The sequence below is a fragment of the Aulonocara stuartgranti genome (genome assembly GCF_965226115.1).
Source record: "Aulonocara stuartgranti genome assembly, chromosome: 2".
Lineage (NCBI taxonomy): Eukaryota > Metazoa > Chordata > Actinopteri > Cichliformes > Cichlidae > Aulonocara > Aulonocara stuartgranti.
Window position 1 is genome coordinate 8,325,954 of NC_138940.1, and position 22,162 is coordinate 8,348,115.

Below are 22,162 nucleotides of genomic sequence, written 5' to 3' on the forward strand. Positions count from 1 at the left end.
AAAATAAACCTCTTGCTGTGTGACAGTCTGGTGTGCTGAATTTCACACAGTGAAGCCATACAGTAGTGTTTATTGTCTTAGAAGTATTCTTAGAAGTATTGTTCTCAACTTTTGAGCTATTGTTCTGTCAGGTAGGAATAAACAGTTGGGGTTCAGAGCTGGATTTACTTGAAACCTTAGCTGCGTGTCAGAGGAACCTCAAATGCAAGAGGAGCTCTTGTGTGCTGTGAAAAAATAGAAAGTGGAATCAAGAATAGAGTGATGTGCATGTGAGCATAGTGGATGGTTTGGAGATACACAGTAAGACTTAGTTTGACTGATAGTGGACGTGGTTAATATATCTTCTGGCATTTTCACAATAGCTTACAACAGCTGAGATTTTCTGCCTTACTTTGGATGTCAGATCCTATTTATGGTTTAGTTTACAATTAAATTATTTTTCAAATGCCAAAATAATCAGCTTAAGAATTATTTGCACATCTGTAACAGGACATGTACTAAAAAATTAACTTTTATTAGGGAAACTTGGCTTAAAGTCTACGCTGTTTAGGAAAAGACTCCTCCAATAAATTAAGCATATATAGTTTAGAGGTGCTGATTTACCCTTAATGTCTTTATAAATGCTGTTGTTTGCATACACCCACTCTTGTATACAAATGGATGTTTCTGTTATTGAGCCTACCCTAATTAGATGGACAAAATAATCAAGATTAGCCAATTTAAAGGTCGCATGAGAAGGTATTACTTCCTCAATTTGGTCTTTTTCCTGTTCAAACAGGATGCGCAGGCAGTATATAGCACAATGAAGGATCAATCTTGAGTCCAAAACAGTCTAAAATGGGAGGTTATGATGTTTTAGCGTATGTCTAGAAGTGGAGGATGAGATCACCGCTATAGAGTAAGTGGTTACTTTTATTCGAGGCGCCGAAAGGTCATAGCAGTGTTATTGCAGAACGGTTTGTACTCTAATAATGTCTGCAACTTTTTTTGAGGAAGAACATCCCCCATATCCGGATATTTAGTGCATCGCCTCAGCTTATTGGTATAACACTACGCTGTAGAACAAACCCTGCAGGACAGCTGAGAGACAGACTGAAATAAAGTGTGTATATGTGTGTGTGTGTGTGTGAAGAAGAGGCTAAGAGGAGGGGAGCGTAAAGGGAAAAAAGGCGCAGAGAGGGGAAACAAGAGGCCCGATTGACTTTAGGGCCTCACTTGTCTTTTTCTGCCTTCTCAATTGCTGCCCTCATTCTCTTTTTCCACTTTCTAAGCCCCCCCTTTTCTCTCAGTCCCGTCAAGCCAAGTGGCTGATTTCATCCATGCATGCCATGCCACGGCTATGGAGGGGGTTGGATGGGTGGAGGTGGAGGTGGTGACTGCAACTGTCGGTGACTAGATCATATGTGACACGGTAAGCCTTTTTACCCCGCCTCGGCCCTTCTTAAATCCTCTTCTCTGCACTGAGTGACAACAACCAGACGTTCTCCGGCTTAGACGTTAGGAGCTCTTTTCCCTTCTGCGTTTCATGACGTGCAACTGTCAGTCCGGCATTTCGACTTTTTGACATGCACCGCCTGTTGCATGGTAGTGATACTGGCGCAGTTTCCAATCACACGCTTTGCCCAAATCCGCAATGAAGTCATGAAAGGGGTACTGACAGTTTGTGGGTAAACTCTGGCTTCGTTATGGGCTCATCTGTGACATCCCGTTCGAGTTTCCCAAACAAAAAAAAACCCATATCTGATGTATAACATTGTACATGCCCAGGATCAAATCTTGCCCACTGTGTATTTGTGTTTTCCAAAGCCACTCAGTCTAAACATATCTCATAAAGATTATGGTTCCGAGGGCAATCCGCCTTTCCCTTTGTTTAAAATGTTGTATAAATGTTGAATTAATATGCCACTTCTCAGGCTCTGTTTGTGTGCTTGCCTGGGTGAGGAGTGAGTTCTGGACACGCTGTATATGTTATGTTTCATCTCCACATTGCTTGCCACAGATATTGATAATGACATTTGAATTTTGTTGTTGCTGTCTTTGCTAGACTAAACAATTTCCCCACTAGTAAACATCAACGTTTTTTTTCTTGTTCACCGTTGTATGAAGTCCTTTGTTTGAATGCTTGCTGATTGCTGGTTTCACTTCCCAAGTAAAAAGAAGAGAAGAACAGCATTGCTCTTTTGTTGTCTGAGTATTTATTTCTGTCAAATTCCCAAATACCCACAAGTCCTGTTGTCTGGGCAGTCTGTCTCTTTTTTGAGGTAAAAGTCTGGAGGATTTATTTAAAGCAGCAAGTGATAGAAATGAACAACAGAAGTCATGCGCTCTCCCTATCCTTTTTGTCTTTCCCCCGATCGACAAAATGCTTGTCAGAGCCGCAAGAAAGGTCAACTAACAAATGACACCCTTGTACTAAACTGAGCTTTTGACCCCAGAGTAACCAAGAGCTCCCACAATGCAACTTCTCAGAGGAATTAATAATAACCTCCTGACCTCGTGCTCTGACCCTCTAAACCCTAGAGAAAACCTAAAGGTGTTATGGATAATAGTAGAGACAGCTAAAACTGACGAGGAGATTGAGAAAAAGAGTCCCAGAGTATGAGGTGCTTCCTCTCACATGGGGCGTGTATGGGGCCTTTATGAGTTGACAATTAATAGCCTCTGTAGGCGTCCTGAAAGCAGAATTGAGACGAATTGTCTCTTGGCTATTCAGCTGCGTTCAAGCGTGCCGCCAGACAAAGAAAAAGAAAGAAAAAGAAAAAAAGAAAGCAATGGCTGTGAAGGCAGATTACCCATAAGGCTGTTTTTGAGACATTTCCTTTTTGTTTTCTAGACATAGGCCCTATGGGAAGACCCCATGCACTCAGACGCACACACCACCCAGAAAAGTGACCATTTCGAAAGCCAGGCATCTGCTAAAAAGGCGCCACTTTAACATAGTGATCTTTCAGCGGCTCTTCTTATTGCGAGCCGTAGCTTCAGAACTGGTGAGAGAAAACAGATCATATCGAGGCTGACGTTTGTTTGTTCGTGCCTGACGTCTAAAGGCAGAAATTATATTCACTCGTTTCGGTAGCCGCAGAGCGACATGCTATACGTCAGTTGCTTTAACTTTACAGACGGCGAAGGCAGTGATGTTAAGGCCGGGCTGTAAATCAAGAGGAGAGTGCCTCAAATTATGTTGAACTTTAAAGGAATGAGAAGCAAGGCTCTCGCTGCATGGAGAAAGTTTTGGAGCTCATTGGTTAAAAAAGCCCCAAAAACCCAGAGGATGAAACTGGGAATTGCCACAAACAGTGGGAGATAATGAAATATGCAGGCAACATGGGAAGGCCGTTAAAGGCTTTCTTTTTTTTTGTTTTTTAATCCACTAATGATGTCTTAGAGCTCTAGAATTCGTCTTTGGCCACAGGATTTCTTCCCATGCTGCTTTGTCGTGGGGGCTGAAGCGCATACAAATGGCTTGTTAATTAAGATGGATGGTATTTCTAAAAGGCCCATCTTCATCATAATAATAGGGAGTTAAACATGTGAGGCCTTGTAAGACCTCTATAATGTGGAAGCGGAGGTATGTGTCCGGAATAAAGGGGGGAAGGGTGGCCATCACGCATGTATGAATGAGCATGTCACGGCCTCCTGTGTGATCGGTGCAGAGTCTGCATTTTCATCCGTGATTGTATCTGTGAGTGAGAAGAAGAAAAGAGAGGCAGAGCTGTCTCCAGGCCCTCCAGCCCGTTTCCATGAATGACTTCAGCAGGGGAAACTGTCCCTCATTGTCAAGTTATTTGGCAGAAGACTTTTTTTACACCACCTCATGTTAAATTCATCAACATTTCTCCGTCAATTTTTTTCCTTTTACCCCTCAGAATGTCTTCAGATCAGGTTTTCTTGCCAAGCTGTTTCCTGCTGAGGCCTAAATGACCGAGGCAGATGTATAATACACCAAAATTACATTTCATGGCAGTGAAGCAGGAATAGGAATAAGGTATTTATAGGATCAGGAATAACACGGTCAAATATGTGACGTGGAGCTGTGATTTTAAGAGCTTTATTAGTGTGGTCACTGGGCAACTGGTGGTCACTATTTTTTTAATGTTATTACATGATCTGGTCAGTAGAATCAGAATAGAGGGCAAAGGGGCCACTGTTATGGCTTTTAGCAGTCGATTTTACAGTGAGGCTGAGGCTTAAGTGGGATGAGTTACTGTGTGATATTTTTGTGTTGAAATTGTGCCTTTTTTTACAATAATCGACAGGACATGATACATTTAGCTTAATTTGGTATACAGATGACTTTTCCAGGAATTTGCGTACTTTAGCTTTAAGACCGAGAGCAGGTGGAAACACTGATATAATCAACGTATATACATTAAGAAAGGTGTTTGTTTTTTTTAGGTCGTTTCCCGTTTTTTGATAGAATGCAGATGTTATGCAGCTAACAGAAGTCCTAGGTGGATGGATAAACTTGCTTGTAGTTACAATACGTAACTCCCCATAAAACCACAAATTGCCGTTTTTACATTTCAGTTTGTGTTTCCATTTTATGGTCAGCTCAGCTAACCGCTGCCCGGTTCAGGCTCCATGCATAACACACAGACGTGAGAGCGGTGTGTATCTTATCCAATGCTCGGTAAGAAGGAAAATCAGATTTCCCGGAGCGTTATACACTGAAAATTCCCCATATTTATCTTCAACGTACTAAATGGCGTTACATTTAAGCATCACACAAGAATAGAAACATCTAAGACCATCAAAATGTGAAACCTAAACGTCCGCCCATTGTTCCAAATTATCACTTAAGCTACCATGTTATTTTTCATTTAATCAGCAGGACCTTGGGTGGCAGTCAGGCTTCCTCCTGGAGCACAGGTCAGCCACAAGTTGACTACTAGAGCTCCCCCACATTCACACACACACACAAATATATCCACTCTACCTACCCCCACTCTGCTGCTCCTCTGCACTAATGTTTTCAGGGCTTTTTCACATAAACAGGGGCTGCAGGGGGTGCCTGCAGCTTTTCACACAACAATCCAAGTCCTGTTTTGGATTAAAGCCGGTTTCTACACCACCGCTCACATAGACACGCACAAAACCATATGTGTACTTATATTCCTGACCCTTCCACTCATGCACTTTTTTGTGTTTCGTTCAGTTGATTTCTTTTTATCTTTTGTAACTTTACTTGCAAAGCAGTTATTAAATATAGACCCTCTAAGTCAGTGGAGGGATACATGCTCTGTTACTAACAAACAGGTAGATGAAACGTCTGGGAGGGAAATTTCCTTTCATCTTCTTCCAACACGTCACCATGATGGAAGTCAGATCTAATGGACAGATAATCTGATCAGTCCTAAACATCATTAGCATAGGCTAATTGTTTAATTATCCTCAGAAGTAGCAGACTGCATTGGGGATGAAGGGGGAGAGTGTCATCGCAGATTTGATTTATTAATAATTAGGTCAAATCCAAACAGAGATCCTTCGTTAATGTGTTTTTTCATTCCCTCAGCTCCTGTAAATCTTATGCATTTATCAGTGGGTGACAGTAACAATGAAACTGATGCCATAATGGTCTTTAAAGCCTCGCACAGACCTTCCAGAAGTCTTGGAAACCAACGCTGGCTTTAGAGAAAGATGCCTGATATCTACTGTATGTCACTCAGATTGAGCATTTATCTGTAAAAATCCCACTACTGCGAGGTCTGTGATTACGTGCATTACTTGGAACAATTTTCCAACGGCTCCAGACATATTGAAGCAAATTTGCATTATTAGAGAAAAATATTACTTGGTCCTTTTTTTGAGCACCGCATTGAAATAATAGTTTGTTCATCTAAAGTAAAAAATGTACAAGAGCCTTTACTGAAGAACCTTCCCATTAGGTGTGTTAAGTAGTTTATGTAGTAGTTTGTAGGCCCTGTTTTTGATGTTCTAAGTGATCCATTTGGCACACACTCTGTCTTCATTACTGTTAAAGAATTTAATCTGTGGCAAAGCATCTGACTTTACTGCAGCTACAGTACGGGATGAAACATGAAGCTTTGTTTTTCCATTATTTTAAATCAGTTTATGGATTACAAGCTCATCCACAGGCTGGGAAATATTCTCAAATCTCTTACCCTTTGCAAAAATGTGCTGTCATTAGGAGCATTTTTAAACAAAGCAGTATGTTAACCCTTAAGAAGTAAACAGTAGGACTAGATGCATTATTTTGCTCTGAAACATAGTGCAAAGTATCCAGAAATGATACTGAGGCTGATGAAAAAGTCACTGGTCACAAGTCGTTTTCTATTAAGCTTTAGGCACGTTGAGCCATTTCTACAATAATTAATGGCTTTTTTTTTTACAGAAATCAGTCCCAGAAATGGTTAAAAATCTGAACATAGTTGTGTTTTTGATCTATTTTAGGGGTAACAAAGTGCTGTGTTTCTCATTTGCTCTGCTTTCCATGGTCTGCACAGCTTGAATGCCGTGATTGGAAGTAATTGTAGCGAGAGCGAGTGAGAGTGATAAGGCCATAGACTCACGCAGAGTCAGTGGCACCAACACCGAGACAGGCGGCCATTATGGTCTCCTTCCATTTTTAAGAACTCCTTCAAAAAGACAGACAACTGATAAAAACAAAATACATTTCTTCTCTTATATCTTCAAAGCATACTTCTCACAAATAGGCTAATTATTTTGTTTTTTAACTTTCATCTCACCAGAAGGAGAAAATGCTTGTTTTGATGTTCTTCTAACCTTTTAATCCATGGATACAGAACGCGCTGCAGTTAATAGGCTATGGTAATTTCAGCGATGGCTTTGAATTGTACTCCAGCTTCAAGGAGAGCGAAATCTTGTCTCTACTCTGATCTTGCGCAAGGTCTAATTAAACTTTCCATCTAACTCTCCCAGGTAGGAATAATGGAGAAAGAGTTATGGCTGTTTATAGTGAAGAAGAACCCCTGTATGCGCTGCTCGCAGCCGGATACAAGACCATTAAAAATAGCAATCCATCACAATTTTTTTTCACTCTGCTGTGTGCAAAGATGGCCCAGAGCCTGGGTGAAACAATACGCTGGCCCACATGACCTGGAAGGTTATTTGTTCTGTTGGATTATACAGTATATTCCGCTCGAAACACTTGGAGGGAACCTCATTTGGCAAGAGTTCGCAGGGGGCTTGAAGAGGCCTGCTGTAGACAAACAATCTTTTAACAGTTGGTGAAGTGGTCCACCGAGAGCAGAGTGATCCCTTTTATTAAAACCACTTGTCCAACATCGTCTCTCCCCTTGTTGGTTGCTTATGGCCGAGGTGCTCTCTGATCATTTGCAGACTCTCCTGGGTTTTTTTGTGTTGTTTTGTCTCTCATTTTATTCCTTAGTGTTGTTCTTTTTTCTTTTTTTCATGGGACTGCAGAAAATTTTAGGGGGGACTTGAGGGGGATATGATCGTATCCTGACTTTTCCCTTACACTGTGCGTTGAGGTTTGGCTGACATCCAGCTTTGTCTGCTTTTTCCCGGGCACGTTCCCATCTCCAGCAAATTCCTGTCTCCAGGGCGCGCATGCACTTTGCCGAGCCTGATGACTGCGGTTGGAAGATGAATTACTCTGCAGGCCTTTGTTTGACAGATGGAGCCAGTTGCGATTGTACACGTGTTAAAGAAGCCGTACAGAAGAGCTCCATTTGACCTTGTCTTAATTATTTAGTTGTGTTTCCTTTTGTTGTTAGAAGACTGAACCACTTTTACCAATATCCTTGACCCACAGAACTCATGACTTCTTTAGCTCCATAAATCTGGAGCCAAGAGTCTACGATGTTCGGTCTAAACAGTTGAAATAACCACAAGAAGAGCTAGAGGAGGAAGTGAAGATGAAGTGAAATAATGCTGGTCTTTGTCTGTGTGTCTCTAGAGCTGCGGGAAATGTATCATGTTGAATGTGGCCTTCTATCATTCAGGTCCTCTTTACAGTTTCTCTTTATACATAGCAGGGAATTCATCAGATGCACATGGATCATGCCATACGGTTTTCAGATTAAGTAAGGCAAACACAGACACGGGCCTGGGCTTTTTCTAGACGGTCGGTAATCCATTTCAGTTCAGAGATGACAGATTCCTTCATACAATACAGTGCCCCTTATATAGTGCAGGAAGTGTGGAGACTCCATGATTTTCCAGTATGTTGCGAGTTAGTTCGAAGTTCCTGGAAGTTTGATGCTTTGTCGAATCAGTTGTGGGAATTGTTTCAGATGTCCTTACTGACCTGCCTGGGTGTGGTTCCTCAAAGGTTTCCCAGTTAGTGGTTGGAAGGGATGTAACCTCTCAGAATATGAGAAGGCTCACTGATGACTCTTCTGCTCCTTTTTGGAAACGCAGCACTTGAAGTATTTTTCAGCTTCTGTTGAAATACTCAGCTAACCGCCACGAGCTGTACCAACCTTCAACTCTTTATAGTCCTTGCATTATACCAGCTGAAGTGTTAGATAAACAGAACCTTAGACGTCCATCACGTCGCTCTAAAGAGACAAACATCGATGGAATTCATTTTGGTTATTTATTTCTTACACGTCATCATAATCAAAGGCTTTTAGTGTCAACTCTTTTATGGCTTTGCAAAAATCTCTTTGTCCAATTTAACAGTTTCGACTCGGCCAAAAAAGCCTGAATAACTTTAACAGCGTATGATTCTGGCTCAGACTCTGTGATGAAGTGGAGTATTTTGGATTGCTTTGTGATCCCAGTTTTTAACACATTAGGCCCAAGTTGATCTTCGTGCACATCAGTGAAAAGCGGATGATGCAAAGTGGAATCGTTCAATCTCAGAGGCCGAGTATAATGAGCACGGGAAGTCGGTGCTTCCCCCAACCCTTGACCCCAAGTCGTCAACAGCATCTAATGAGACATTTAATCAAATGATTATTTCCAGCAGGAGGCGCACCCAGCTCCAGCAATTTTTTCTACTTTTTTTAACGATCAGATGATCTCAACATTTACAGGCCAACTGTTGCATCAGTTGCACTCAGAGGTCACATTTTTTTCAGCGAGGTTGGAAGAAACGTTTGTGCTAATGATGTGAAGTTCACCCTTTTCACTCAGAGGTTCGTGGCGTTCAGTGGAGCAAGCATGCACTGCATTACTCATTTTTAATGCACACCATTGCTCACTTAATTATCAGACTCTCTACTAGTTATTAAAAACAACTGAGTCGCTAACTGACAAAATGTGTGTGCAGTGTACATGGGACCGGACTCAAATAATACATCTTTTGCTTCTACATTAAATCTCCCCCCTGCCTGTGTCTGACTGTCTGCAGTGGACCTGGCAAGAGAGCAAGTATGAGATTTTTTAAGTGGGAAACATATGAAAACCTGTGCAACTTCCACTTTTTAGATGTGGTGAAAATGGCATTCAAGGACGCAGGTGATAGATATATTTTTTTTTCCAGCTGTAACCACAACTGGTTCCTTCTCATTGTGGAAAATAAAATGTGGTGGAATCGAAGACGTGTTCTGGTATATGCTGTTACGCTTGAACTGAATTCCTTTACTTTGATATTGCTTTTAATCTACGAGCAAGTATTTCTAAAGATGGATAAATGTGGAGTGTTGGTACCTGGAGGCAGCCTCTCGTGTTGAGAAACTGAAGCAATATGGAACTGCAGCCAGAAGCTGCAGTTCCTTGTATTTCCACTTTATGTCACGCTCCAAAAGTCAATCGACCCCCACTATGTTAAAATTCCCAAATGTACAGCAGAAATAAGCATGTCTACAACCTTATGCCAAAAGCAGTTTGGGTTTCTATGGCTGTTTTATCTCTTTATAGTAACTGTATAGGGGTTGAAGTTTTTTCTTATAAATGACTGATTAGAATTTATTAAGACCCAAAGTTAGGGCCTTTTTAGCTGCTGGGTGTTTGTTAGGCTTCACCTATTAGGCAGCTATATGGTAAGATTCACTTACAAGCCATCCAAGTTGTTGATTTTATGCATTTTTGATATATTGCTTTGCAATAGTTTTTAGTTTTAGTGTAAAGTGGTCATGAGCAATAGTTTTCTAGACTTTCTGAAAGAAAACACTTGCAGTGGAAAACTACCAGTCATGGATTTGCCTCGCCACAGTGCGGACCTCAACATTATTGAAGCAGTGTGCTATCATGTTGACAGAGAACAGGACAAAAAACACCCAAAAAAGGCTTTGAATATCCTACTTAAGGACTACTTAAAGAAATTACAAGAAAGTTTAGGCTGTGTTGAAGAATAAAGGTGGTCACTCCAAATATTGACTTTAAAGCTCATCAGAATTGTACAAACTCTGTTTCCATGTATGTACCCACATGCTTCAATAAATCTCTGCACCTTTTTCCCATTTTCGTAGCAAAATGTAAAGAAATGAGGTGTGGCTCAAGATTTTTGCACAATACTGTGCAGATTTTATTTGTGATGATTTTTAAAGTTTCAGTTCATCATCTTTAATCGTCCCCAGTGTTCTGTATTGGTAGAAAGAGTAATGTTATATTGTAACAGGGACATTTGTACTAGAAATACACATTGCTTTTGAAATACTGAAATATATCATTTTAAAGCTCTAAGAAAAGCAAATTTGACAGTTCCTTCACTCGATCTGTGTTGGACTCGCAATCAAAACAGAGGTCGGTGAGAAAAACGTCTCTTGTGGTTTAAGGTGAACTTACTCTTTAAATTTCAACTTTATGCGCAAGAAAAGAGATTTGATTACATAACATGAGCTCAGACATCTAAATTTTTCCACCTGTCATTTCTGCATGCATCATACAAGCTCTGGGAATTTTAGATGAATTTATCACTCCTGAGCTCTGGTCTCAGGCTCTCGGACAAATACTTTCCATCACTTACGGTCTTATAATCGACAGCACTCAGGAACCGCTTGACACCTGAATCATTCATACCTCTCCATAAATAATAAAACTCTGGCGGCCAGTTAGCAGCACCTGCAACTTGAAACAGTAGTTCGTGAAACACAATCTTTGCCTTGTAAACTAATGTGTTTCACCTGCCTGGGCCACGGCATCTGGGTTAACCGCCTGCTCGCCATGAGCAGCAGACAGGTAGAGGGAACAAAACCTCTCTTCCTGCCTCTCTCAGCCTCCCTCTCCTGACCTCGCTTCCTCTTCCTCCGATGAATTTTTCACCAGAGCGCTTTGATATGTTGCTGTCCCGTGGGAGCCTGGGTAATGCAAACTGGAAGCATAAGGCGTAATTATTTCTCAAAACTGCACTTCTACCCTAATTAGTTCACTCCTCAGAAGTGGGCCTTGCATTATTTACACATCAAGGGGACACACAGGGTTGGAGATAAATATTCATTGTTTGTTGACTTTGCCCCGGTCCCTCGGCTCGGGCGCAAGTTGAGTCGAGAGCCGCTGTCATTGTGGTTGTTTATGAGACTTCTGTATTGCCGGTGCCCGGGACATAATCTGTCTTGTTCTTCTGTAATTATCTCCACTCATGCAGACAGACAGACACCAACTCAGAGTGGGTTTAATAAGTGGACAGCATCCTGGCATCCAGGCAGTGTTAAGCGACTGGATTCATTCTAATTGTGACCTTGCTCAGACTTGCCCTCGCGGTGTCACATTAGTGAACAGCAGAAGAGTATTTTATTCAGTCAGGCTGTGACACTATTTCAGCCATATCCCCCATCAGGCTTTTTGTTCTGGGTCAACTTTAATTAAACTTTTCCCAAAAGGCGTCAGTGGCAGCTGTTATGAAGCGCTTCCTGTTTCTGTTGGTTGCAAAGCAGATTTGTGGGACATGTGAAGGCCGCTTTTCCTGTAAATAGCCCAGTATGAATAGACCGCTGTGTTTAAGCCCCCCACCTCTGTGGTCATACGGCCTTGAGGCCTGTTGTCTGCTCTATAAATGCCCACTGGGAAACTCTTGTTACCTCAAAAAAAAAAAAAAATGCGGCACACACTGTAGACTTTTAACAACTGTTCTTTTCCCATTTCTTTATATCATCTCAGTAATGCCTCGCTGCATGCGCGTGTGTGTTACAGTGATGCCTGGCACAAGAATTACCATAATCACTGTCAACATTAATGGAGATCCTATCACTGGAGAATTTAAACACGGCTTTTCCATATTTATAGAAGCAATAAACAGAGAATGCGCAGCAAAATGTCTGTTATGATTCAAAAGCGAGCCATGTTTACTGGCTTTGAAATGCATATTTGGGTTAGTAGATGAGGTGGAAGGGATAGCAGTTTAAGTTGTGGGATGCGAGTGGAAATGTAATATCACCACGCTAGACGCAGAACATCTGAAGCCATAAATGTGTCACTCTCACTGTCTCCAGGGTTTCCACTTTCCCCCTCAGACGGACAAACGGGGTCATGTGACTGCTCATACTGTGCTCCTATACCATAGATGGCCTGCATTTGTATAGCGCTTTTCTAGTCCATAGAAAAGCGCTATACAAATGCAGCGCTTTACACTACATTCAGTCATTCACACACTGGTGATAGCAAGCTACATTGTAGCCACAGCTGCCCTGGGGCGCACTGACAGAGGCGAGGCTGCCGGACACAGGCGCCACCGGGCCCTCTGACCACCACCAGTAGGCAAACACGGGGTTAGTATCTTGCCCAAGGATATTTGGCATGCAGCCAGGATGCAGCCTGGGATCGAACCACTGACCTTCTGATTAGGGGCTGACCTGCTCTGCCACCTGAGCTACAGCCACCCATGGTTGAAAGCAAAGCAGTAAACTTATTTAGATGCACAAACCACTGAAAATCCATAATGTGCATGTCTGTTGCTTCTACCTTGTTGGATTTCATTCAGTTTTTTTTGTAAGAAGACCTGGCTCACGGTTAGCATTCTAAATTATCGATGGAGTACCGATTGCTTCTTTATCATCTGCGTTAAGCTTTATCAGTGCGCGTGCTGGCTAAGTTGAGCATAAAAGATCATCAATTCAAGAGTTCCTTTACTATGAACAAACAACTTGTCCAATCAAAAGCACAACAACAAACATTCTTGAAAGGGACGTCCACACATGGAGTATTAGCTGCAAGCCGGGATGGTGGCGGAGGGTTCTCCACGTGTGGTCACAGAACGTTTGTGCTCCACATGGTCTTGAGTGAATGAGCAAAAGCCAACGGACGCTTTGATTCACTTGAAATCGTATAATTTCTATAAACAACTGATCTAATCATAGGTTTCACTCTTCCCACTGTCGCATCTGTATTAGATTTAATTTATTAGAACAAGTATTTCAGTGTGGGGGGGCAAAGTTTTTCCACATGGGGGGTCCGTGGTCTACTGTAATGTGTGTTTATTTTGGTTTGTAAGACTTGAAAGTGAAAATCCCTGCGCTGCAGTTAGTTTGCTCTACTGTTACATTTGCTGCGCGTCTCTGCGGAAAAGAGCCTCAAGTCAATTTGTAAATGATACAGTTTCCATGAGCTCCAGTGACAGTGGGGTATATGAGGTCTACCATAGACCCACAATGCACTTCTCTAGATATGTTGGTTTACAGAAGCTTATCGTGGGTTGGTGTCGCACCTAAAGCAGCACCAACTTTCAGAAATTCACTTTTTCTTTGAACTATATTTATCATCACATTTTTATAGAGCATTCACTCTCGAGCAGTTATATAGTTCTGTCAGTTTAAGATGTGACTTGTTCTGTTAGTAGATCGAAAAATACACGAACTTTGGATGGGAGAAAAATTCAGGCTTTCTTGTTTGCAAGCTTTCACGGCAAGACTCGCAGCTGATAATTTCACACTTTTTCCTCTCTATACCCCGTGGAGCCAGAAAATGATAAATTTCCCTGCTAGTGCAGCTTCTTCATCTTCTGAAACCCGAGACGACTCAGACGGGGTTTTTTTCTTTACAGCGATCTCAACAGCTGTTGCAGACAGACTGTAACAGGTTGGCAGTACTTTAATGGAAAGTGTGCTGTTTATTCTTCCTCCACAGGTGGAGATCACGCTGCAGGATGTCAACGACAACCCGCCCGTTTTCCCTAATGACATTCTTGACGTGACCATCGAGGAAAACGTTGGAGATGGCTTCAAGATAATGCAGCTAACAGCCACGGATGCGGACGAGGTAATGGCTCGGTGTCTTTGTGCTTTTCTTTGCCCGTTTTCCACTTCACCGCTTTCGGAATAGATATCCTGGAAGCGATTTGAATTAAAAACGTGCTCTAAATTTTTGTTCCTACAGTGTCAAAACCACTAAAAATTCAAATGTTTTTTTAACATCGTTGTCAATTGACCATTTTCATACCAAAATTGCAAATATTCAAGGCAAAAAGAAATGGAAACAGTCTAGACTGCATGTCCCTGATTGATTATGATTGTGAGTTCATTATTATTCTGATAAGGGTAGTATTTATTTTTACAGCAGTTCTTAATTTTACAGTCGCTGTCATTGGCAATAAAAGTCATAACCTGGTATATGGAAAATCTCAGCAGTATATTACCTCAGGATTAAAAAAACATTGTCAATTTTCTGGGTTTTTGCTGTGATTTAAAGATGTTGCCTTTAGCTGTGGGAAATTGTATTTTTTACTATCATCTATAGATATTGCTAATTATTTGATTAAATTTCATTAAAAATAGGGAATTGCCTGTTGTAGAGTACAGCGTTAGTTGAGTTCAAGGTCAGATGTGCACGTGCTCGCGACTCCACACAGTGACACAAAGCAGCCAAGACAGTTTGGGAAAGCACCATCCTTGCCTGCCTCAACTCTTACGCACTACCACAAAAGCATAAATCACCGCTTTGTAGCAATTAATGTGCTTTCCCCTAAGACACACGCACATTTAGAGTCTGCTCATTTTCACCCTTAAATGTTGATGTTATCTGAGATGTCTTGAGTCCGCTGGTGTCGCAGAAACATCGATTGATTCTTCGTCCTGTCATCCTGATAGTCCCTCCGCGGTCCCCGTAGTTCACATTACATCAGCAGTATCACTCTGAATTAGTCAAAGGCTCCATCTTTGGCTGCTTTCGGCAGGATACGGACATTAAATCCTGCCGCGAGCAAAAAGCAGGCCCTGCCGGCATCTCAAAGGTCTGCGGTCCCTCGCCAAAGCCAAAGGACACAGTTGAAGTGAGTGGAAAGACTCGGGCCATAGAGGGGCGAGAGATTAGAACGCAGGAATATGGACTCAGATTTAATGTTAACTTATGAGGCCACACGTTTTTATTGCACAGCTGTTACCTCGCTCCCATCTCTTTGCTCTGAATGTGAGAAAAGTCATACAAAGTCCCACTTTATGCCATTTCTCTTTTGTCAGAATACTATATTGACTGTAAATCTCGGACCTGGAGGCAAGTCAGTCTTTTCAGTAGGGGGATTTAAGGACGTTATTTGATTATTTTCTTTTTTCAGTTCCAAACTATTCACAGTTTTGATCTTGAAAGGCTTAGCATATGGTATTGAAATCAAATTGTGCAGTTGTTCACTTTTTCCACATATCTGAAGTTAAGAGAAGCTTGACCTGTGGTGCTTAGGCTGAAATCAAAGGCTTTTCGGTAATTTGTAGAAAATTAAGAGTTCATTCTTACAAGCACCCATATGCATATGAGCCGTGCTTGAATTACCCACCTAAAGAACTTGAATTCAAGAGAAGTCACATTTCGCTTCCAAGCAGGGATTCAAATGAAAAAAAGAAGCACTTAAAGAGAATGTAGAGGAGCCTTTTTAGGAATTACAGATTCTAGTGATGTTTACTCCAAACTTCAGCGCTGCCATGAATAGGCTGCTAAATAGAAGCCTGTGCTTCATTCCAGCTCTCACTCAGAGCCAGATATGAGGCCAGCCAAGCTTTTGCCCACATCCTTACGCAGGAAACTTAAGTTGCGCTGACACTAAGCGTACGGAACGCATTGGAGCTCTTGTTGAGAAAGCCACATGTGTGAGCCAGCGCAGAGTAGCCAAGAGTGCAAGCTGTTGGCCAGCTGACGGGCTGAATTCAGACATCATAATGATCCCATCCAATTTAACAGCGCTACATGTGGGATTCATGTGTGAGGGTATTAAAATGCTGTTTCTACCCATCCGCTTTTCACTGTGCCCATTTCCACCCCAAAAAAGGAGGAGGGGATTGCAGTGGGGTTGAAAGGAAATCAATATAAAACGCTGCTCTTTTGTGTAATGCAAGTTAGGCCTCTCTGAGAATGTTTCTCACCTCATTTAAAAGAAATATGCAGCCATTTGTGCTTTTGGAGAGACTGTGAGCATTTTATTAGAATTCTGACCTTATGTGGAAAATATGTCACAGGTAAAAAAAAAAAAGAAAAAAACTTTATTAATGAAGAAAAATGCAACAATGGGGGTTTTAGGAGAGATCCCTGCAAGGAAGCACAGGCTCCAAGTGAACAGTAATGCATTCCAGAGGCCTAAAAACCCACAACAAGGAGATTTCTGGCTATTTTGCACACTTGTAGAATGGATTTACACACCAGCAGCACAGACTGTTGGGTCATCCTTACCTCTCTGTATCTGTAGCTGTTAGTGACAACACATTGCTTGTTTTCCAAGAGTCTATGTTATGATTGGCTTGCTGTCTTGGTGCTGTTGCATACAGGAAGCTTGCTATCCCCACCGGCGCTGTCTGCTTCGCACCTCTCGCTTCTCATAGGAACTGCGTGCTCCCAAAAGCCACTCATCTACTAAATGAGTTTCCTTCTGCCCCTGCCTGGTGCGCTTCGCTCCCTGGAATGCTGCTGTTTAATTGGCCAGCCTTCGTTTTTTTTTTTTTTTCCTTTTCCTCCGAACAACCCTCCGTGTCTTTGGAGAGCCGTAAAGTAGTCAGACTCTTGAGTGGAGGTCAAGAGGGCGAACAGTGTCGATGTGAGTGTGTTTGAGTGCGTGTAAAGATTTTACGAAAAGAGAAAGACATGGGATTGTTCAGCAGAATCAAACAGTTTTAAAAGAGAATAAACCTATTTTTAAATGCACGTGTTTATAGTTTTTGTTGGTATGTGTGTGTGTTGGACTGAAGCCTAGATGGACCCCCATCTCGGCCTCTCCCACCTTCCTTGCTCTGCCTTTGAACCCTATCAGAAAATTAATTGGCAAACCATGGTGTTGGGTTCCGGACTGCGGCCCAGGTGGCTAATGAGGTTGCCAGATCTGGAGCCACTGATTGATGACAGCAGGGTCCTTCGATGAGCAGAACCTCACTCCGTCCTCCTCATCGCCCCCATTTTTTATTGGGCCTGGATCTCAGACCAAGTCTGGTAATGCAATGAGAGACGAGGTCAATAAGACGTCAATAAGAGTTTTTATCTATCATAAAAAACAGGCCATGGGAAAGAGATAAGAGCAAGTAAGAGAAGTTAGCCCTGTGATTATATTTACTCTGTGTGTTAAATGTCTGCTTTTAGGCACAAGGCCTAAAAGCAGACAGTTAAAAAATAAAAAGTTAGACAAGGGAAGAGAATATTTTATAGTTTCTTGTGTTTTTCTTCTGTCAGACATGGCCAAACAGTAAAATCTCCTCTACATTCACTTAAAGTTTTTAACCTTTCAGAGTTCACTGATTTAATGACAGGATCACTTTAAAGAATCCTACAGTAAAACATTACATTTGCATTTGACTATGTACTACATGTATAAATAGTTTGTTCAATCCCACATGCATTTTAACAGTGAGCCATTTAAACTGTGATTACCTTTCAAATGTCTTTCAACATCAAAAAGTAAATAACAAGTTCCAGAATTCTTAAATCAATTGAGGGATACAATCAATAAGATGTGGCTCTGTGGTGTAGAGGGGAACACACATATCAAATCCGGTTTGATTCCAGGAGGAGAGATGGACTCATGTATTCCTAGTGCCAGTCCCAAGCCCTGGATAAATGGGAGGGTTGCCTCAGGGAGTGCATCCAGCATAAAATCTGTGCCAAATTAAGCATGCAGATCCATTCCCTGTGGTTTCCCCTTGAGAAATAAGGGAGCAGCTATTTTCTTACACATGCAATTATATGCATTATAATACTGTAATTGAAACCAGTTAATGAAATAAACAGTTATAAATAAATATTGTTCATATTAACAAATGCAAGTTCACTATCTGTTCAATAGATTTGGAAACGTTAAAAACCAAAACAGTGATCTGATCGACTTGAAATTCTTTAGTTTTACAAAAATATTTGTCTGAAGACTGCTTTACTGCCAAAGAGAGGTTGAATCTGTAAAACATGGAGGAGCTTTATACCACAACGGCCAACTAACACATCATTCTCCAGCTGATTTTACCATGAAGCACCGCTGCGTACATACAGTTTATTTCAACACAGCTTATTCACTTAGGCAGTAAATGTGTCAATACGCATATAAAAACCAGCTTAATGCAGCACTTCTACCCTATAAGCCTTTCCATTGTTCCAAGGGGATCAAAAAGCATCACACAAACATCAGGCATAGCTGAAAGAGTCTCTTTTAGCTTAGCTCTTAACCAACTGTAACCGGAGCCCTCGCTTCATCTCGCTGAGCAGCAGTAGCTTTTTGATGTTGCTTTTGCTTTTTTGGCAGAAGACACAGAGTGAGACAGTTGTCTGATCTCCTATTGTCCCCAGCACAAATGTAAACGTCAAGCTCTGTCGTCAGCCTCATTCACAGGTCATAGTGCATTCAGTCCCCGTCTCTGATTCCAAAGCCTCTCGCTATAGTGATTGCATGTGTTATGGCGCTTGTACTTGTCCGATGTAATAGATGATCTATTAGTTGCATTTATAGACGAACACTATACCCCCCAAAAGTTCAAAGAGGAAGCGCAAGTCTCTCGTGAATATCACCACTCAGCTCTTGTGTTTCTTCGTATTTTTTTCTGACTCGTTTGACCTTTAATCGTAAAAAAGGCCATTTAGGTTTATCAGCTTTCCAAAAATCTATTATTCCGTGTCATTTATGCTTATAAAGGGGTCCTCTGTGTTGTTCAGCAATGTTGCCTTCGTCCAAGAAAACCTGTTCCTTCTGTCTACACTGCTAGACATTTTCTCTTAACATAAAATCTTAATGGTAAAGCAACAACATTAAGGTCCTGATAAGATGGGTGGATTTCTCATTAGCATGCTCAAAGCTTGTTTGTTTGTGAAGGTCAGTGAGATGTAATCCCTTCAATTCAGTGTTTTCCCACTTGTGCTTTATTTGGTGTCACTATCTTGATCTGTGATCTTCTTCATGGCCTTTTTGAAATCACAAGACTCCACTTTATGGACTGTCTCTGTGGAAAAAGGCCATGTTAGGGGTTTCATTCATGCTAGACAAGCAGATATTTTGTCCTAGAGACATGGCATGCTAACATGTAATAAACAATCTAATTTCCTAGTAGATAGATTTGCTTTGATGCCTGATGGTCTTCCTCCTGTATCTGAAGAACTTAAATTTCAATCATGGTTCAGCACAACAAATCAAACTGTTTTTATAAATCCTCACTTGCAAGTAATGAGTTTGGGTTTACTAGGAACCCAACAAGGAAAAATCATATTGGAGTGAAATAGATGACTCTATCCCAACTTGTTGTTTGGTGTTATCGCATTCTTTTTAACCTCAGGGTCCCAATGCTCTTGTGACGTACACGATCATCAGTGGGGCAGATGACAGCTTCCGTATCGACCCTGAATCCGGAGATCTCATCGCCACCAAGAAACTAGACCGGGAGAGACGTTCAAAATATTCCCTCCTGGTGCGTGCAGACGATGGAAAGCAGTCATCTGACATGACGCTGAACATCACCGTCAAGGACGTGAACGACCACACGCCAAAGTTCTCCCGTGCAACGTACTCATTTGATATCCCTGAAGACATGGTGCCCGGTAAGATGTCTTTAAAGATTCAAGATTGCAAAGGCAGACAAGCAATGTTTGATCTCATTCAAAAGCCCTTCAGACTAGACTTCTCTGTTAAGCTCATCAGTTACAAATTATTGGGGGTAAATTCTTTGTAGTATTTTTTTTTCCTGTGCATCTTCCTTCAGGGGGAAATCATGAGTTTAATGGGTCAAAGTGACAGTAACTGATATTTGATTTATATGGAAATCTATCAGCAACAAGCAGGATTTACTACAGTACTGACAGTTCTCTGGCCTCACGTCCTCACTCCTTTCTCCACTTAACTCTCAAGAAAAAGACGCATAACTTTGGTAATCAAAGATTAATGAGGGTGTCATTTAGAAATGTTTCATGTAAAGCTCTAATAAAACACTTAATGATTAGCTGTGTGCTCAGCCTCAGCTGTAAGCTGAAAACATCAGAGACTGCTTTTAGTCCAAAGCAGAACAGGCCAAGACATTAAAAAATCATCAGTTATTTTAGCAACTGGCGCAGCAATAACTGAGTCACTGGTATTAATAAACCTCTCTCTAACCCCCTGCAGTTAGTTTTTTTCGAAAGGGCCATAAAGAACTTCTCGCCTCTGTGTTACAACTCGTGTCTCACAGGCTCCATCGTGGCAGCAATCCTGGCCAGCGACTCTGACTCAGGGGTGAATGGAGAGGTCACCTACTCGCTGGAGGAAGACGACGAGGACGAGACGTTTCTCCTGAACCCCGTGACGGGATTTTTCAACGTGACACGTCTGCTAGACTACGAGACTCAGCAGTACTATATTCTGACAGCGAAGGCTCAGGATGGTGGTGGGCAGGCCAGCACAGTCAGAGTGTACTTCAATGTGTTGGATGTAAATGACAACGCGCCTGTTTTTAACACTACCGCGTACAGCACGTCTGTCTCTGAGATTTTGCCGCCTGGATCCAGTATCATCACCGTGGGAGCCACTGATGCTGATGATGGTATGTATATATAAGAATTTACATAGGATATGGTAATGTGCTAACACCTGACTAGTACTTTTGAGCTCATCCAACCACAGGACCAGCATATCAGTCTGAGCAGGTTCACATGAGCACAAATGTGAATGAGTCTGGAGATGTTATGATGAGCACTGCAGTATGTTGCCAGCGTGACTGGTTTGGTAGTGGGTCAGTGAAGGTGCCCTTCAGACCTCCACATGCTAGCCAACAGTACCCTGACTTTTGTTAGGTAGTAGGACAAAGTCCCAGTGTCAGACATTATACTGGTGCAGTGGGTTCCTCCTGGTGCAGGATAATATCTGGTGGCCAGAGTATCTAGGCAATGGTGAAGGATGATGAAGGCATTGATCCCAGTGACTGGCCCTCACGTTCCCCAGACCTGAATCCAACAAGCACCTGAGGACACATTACTGAGCAACATTATGACAGAACTTGGATGAACCTGCGATTTCAATATTTAACCTTGACTTTGGCTGTGATTTTGAGTCTAGGTCTCAAAGGGTTGATGATTTTTTTCTCCCCTGATTGTTGGTATGTCGTTCAATATTTGGAAAAAAATGATAAGATTTACATCAGTAAAGATTCTTTCGTTTGTCAAATCAAGGTGTGATTTAAGTATTAATTTTACATATACTTGTATATATAGTGGAGTGTATATATAAACACATACGCTGCTCACGTCATTGTGTGTAACCATATTAAATATGACAAAAGGGCAGGGATACCTCAGTAGGTAGAGTGGTGGTCCCCTTCTAAAATAAGCAATGTGGAATTTTCCCATGCTTTGATATATAGTGTTTATAATTATATATATTTTTTTCATTTCTTGTAAGCTTAGTTTCGTATTAAACATCACTTATCAGACAAAATGAGAAATACTAGTGCAGCTGTGGCACTGATTTCACTCTATGCAACAGTTCAGATGACTTAAAACTGATATGCCACTAAATGTTTTGCTACATTTGGAACTATTTGGCACTTGTTGAAGATAAATATGTCTGAAGATGAGCCTTTTTTAACTGTACTTGAAAACACAGTCGTCAAGTTAAGTCCTGGAAGTATTCCGGTGATGTCAGTGTACTCATAAACGCTGCTCAGTGGGCATGTTTAAAGCAGTAATGTACTCTCATCGTATAAATCAAGTGTGAGCTAGCCTTAGTAGATTAATTTAACAGAGGCCTGTCACTTTGTTATGACAGCTGGTTACACAGAAGCTCTCAAGCCTACATTTTATTTTTCGTTTTTATTTTGAGTCGCACATAATTGATTTGATGAAATACAACATCTTCACCATGTGATTAAGCGGCTGGAGTTATTTCTGCGTTTCAGGTGGTGGGTTTCATGTCTGTGAAGAAGCGTGT

The 22,162-nt window shown here is 41.6% G+C and overlaps 1 protein-coding gene across 1 annotated transcript in view; it reads left to right on the forward strand.

Moving 5' to 3' along the window:
* The window catches only part of fat4 (FAT atypical cadherin 4), a 100,313-nt gene that overhangs the window by 36,741 nt on the left and 41,410 nt on the right, over positions 1-22,162 (forward strand). The window contains exons 2-4 of the mRNA XM_082557601.1: positions 13,951-14,082; positions 19,545-19,806; positions 20,430-20,780. Coding sequence (XP_082413727.1) covers positions 13,951-14,082; positions 19,545-19,806; positions 20,430-20,780 — 745 coding nt within the window. The remainder of the gene's footprint in view (positions 1-13,950; positions 14,083-19,544; positions 19,807-20,429; positions 20,781-22,162) is intronic.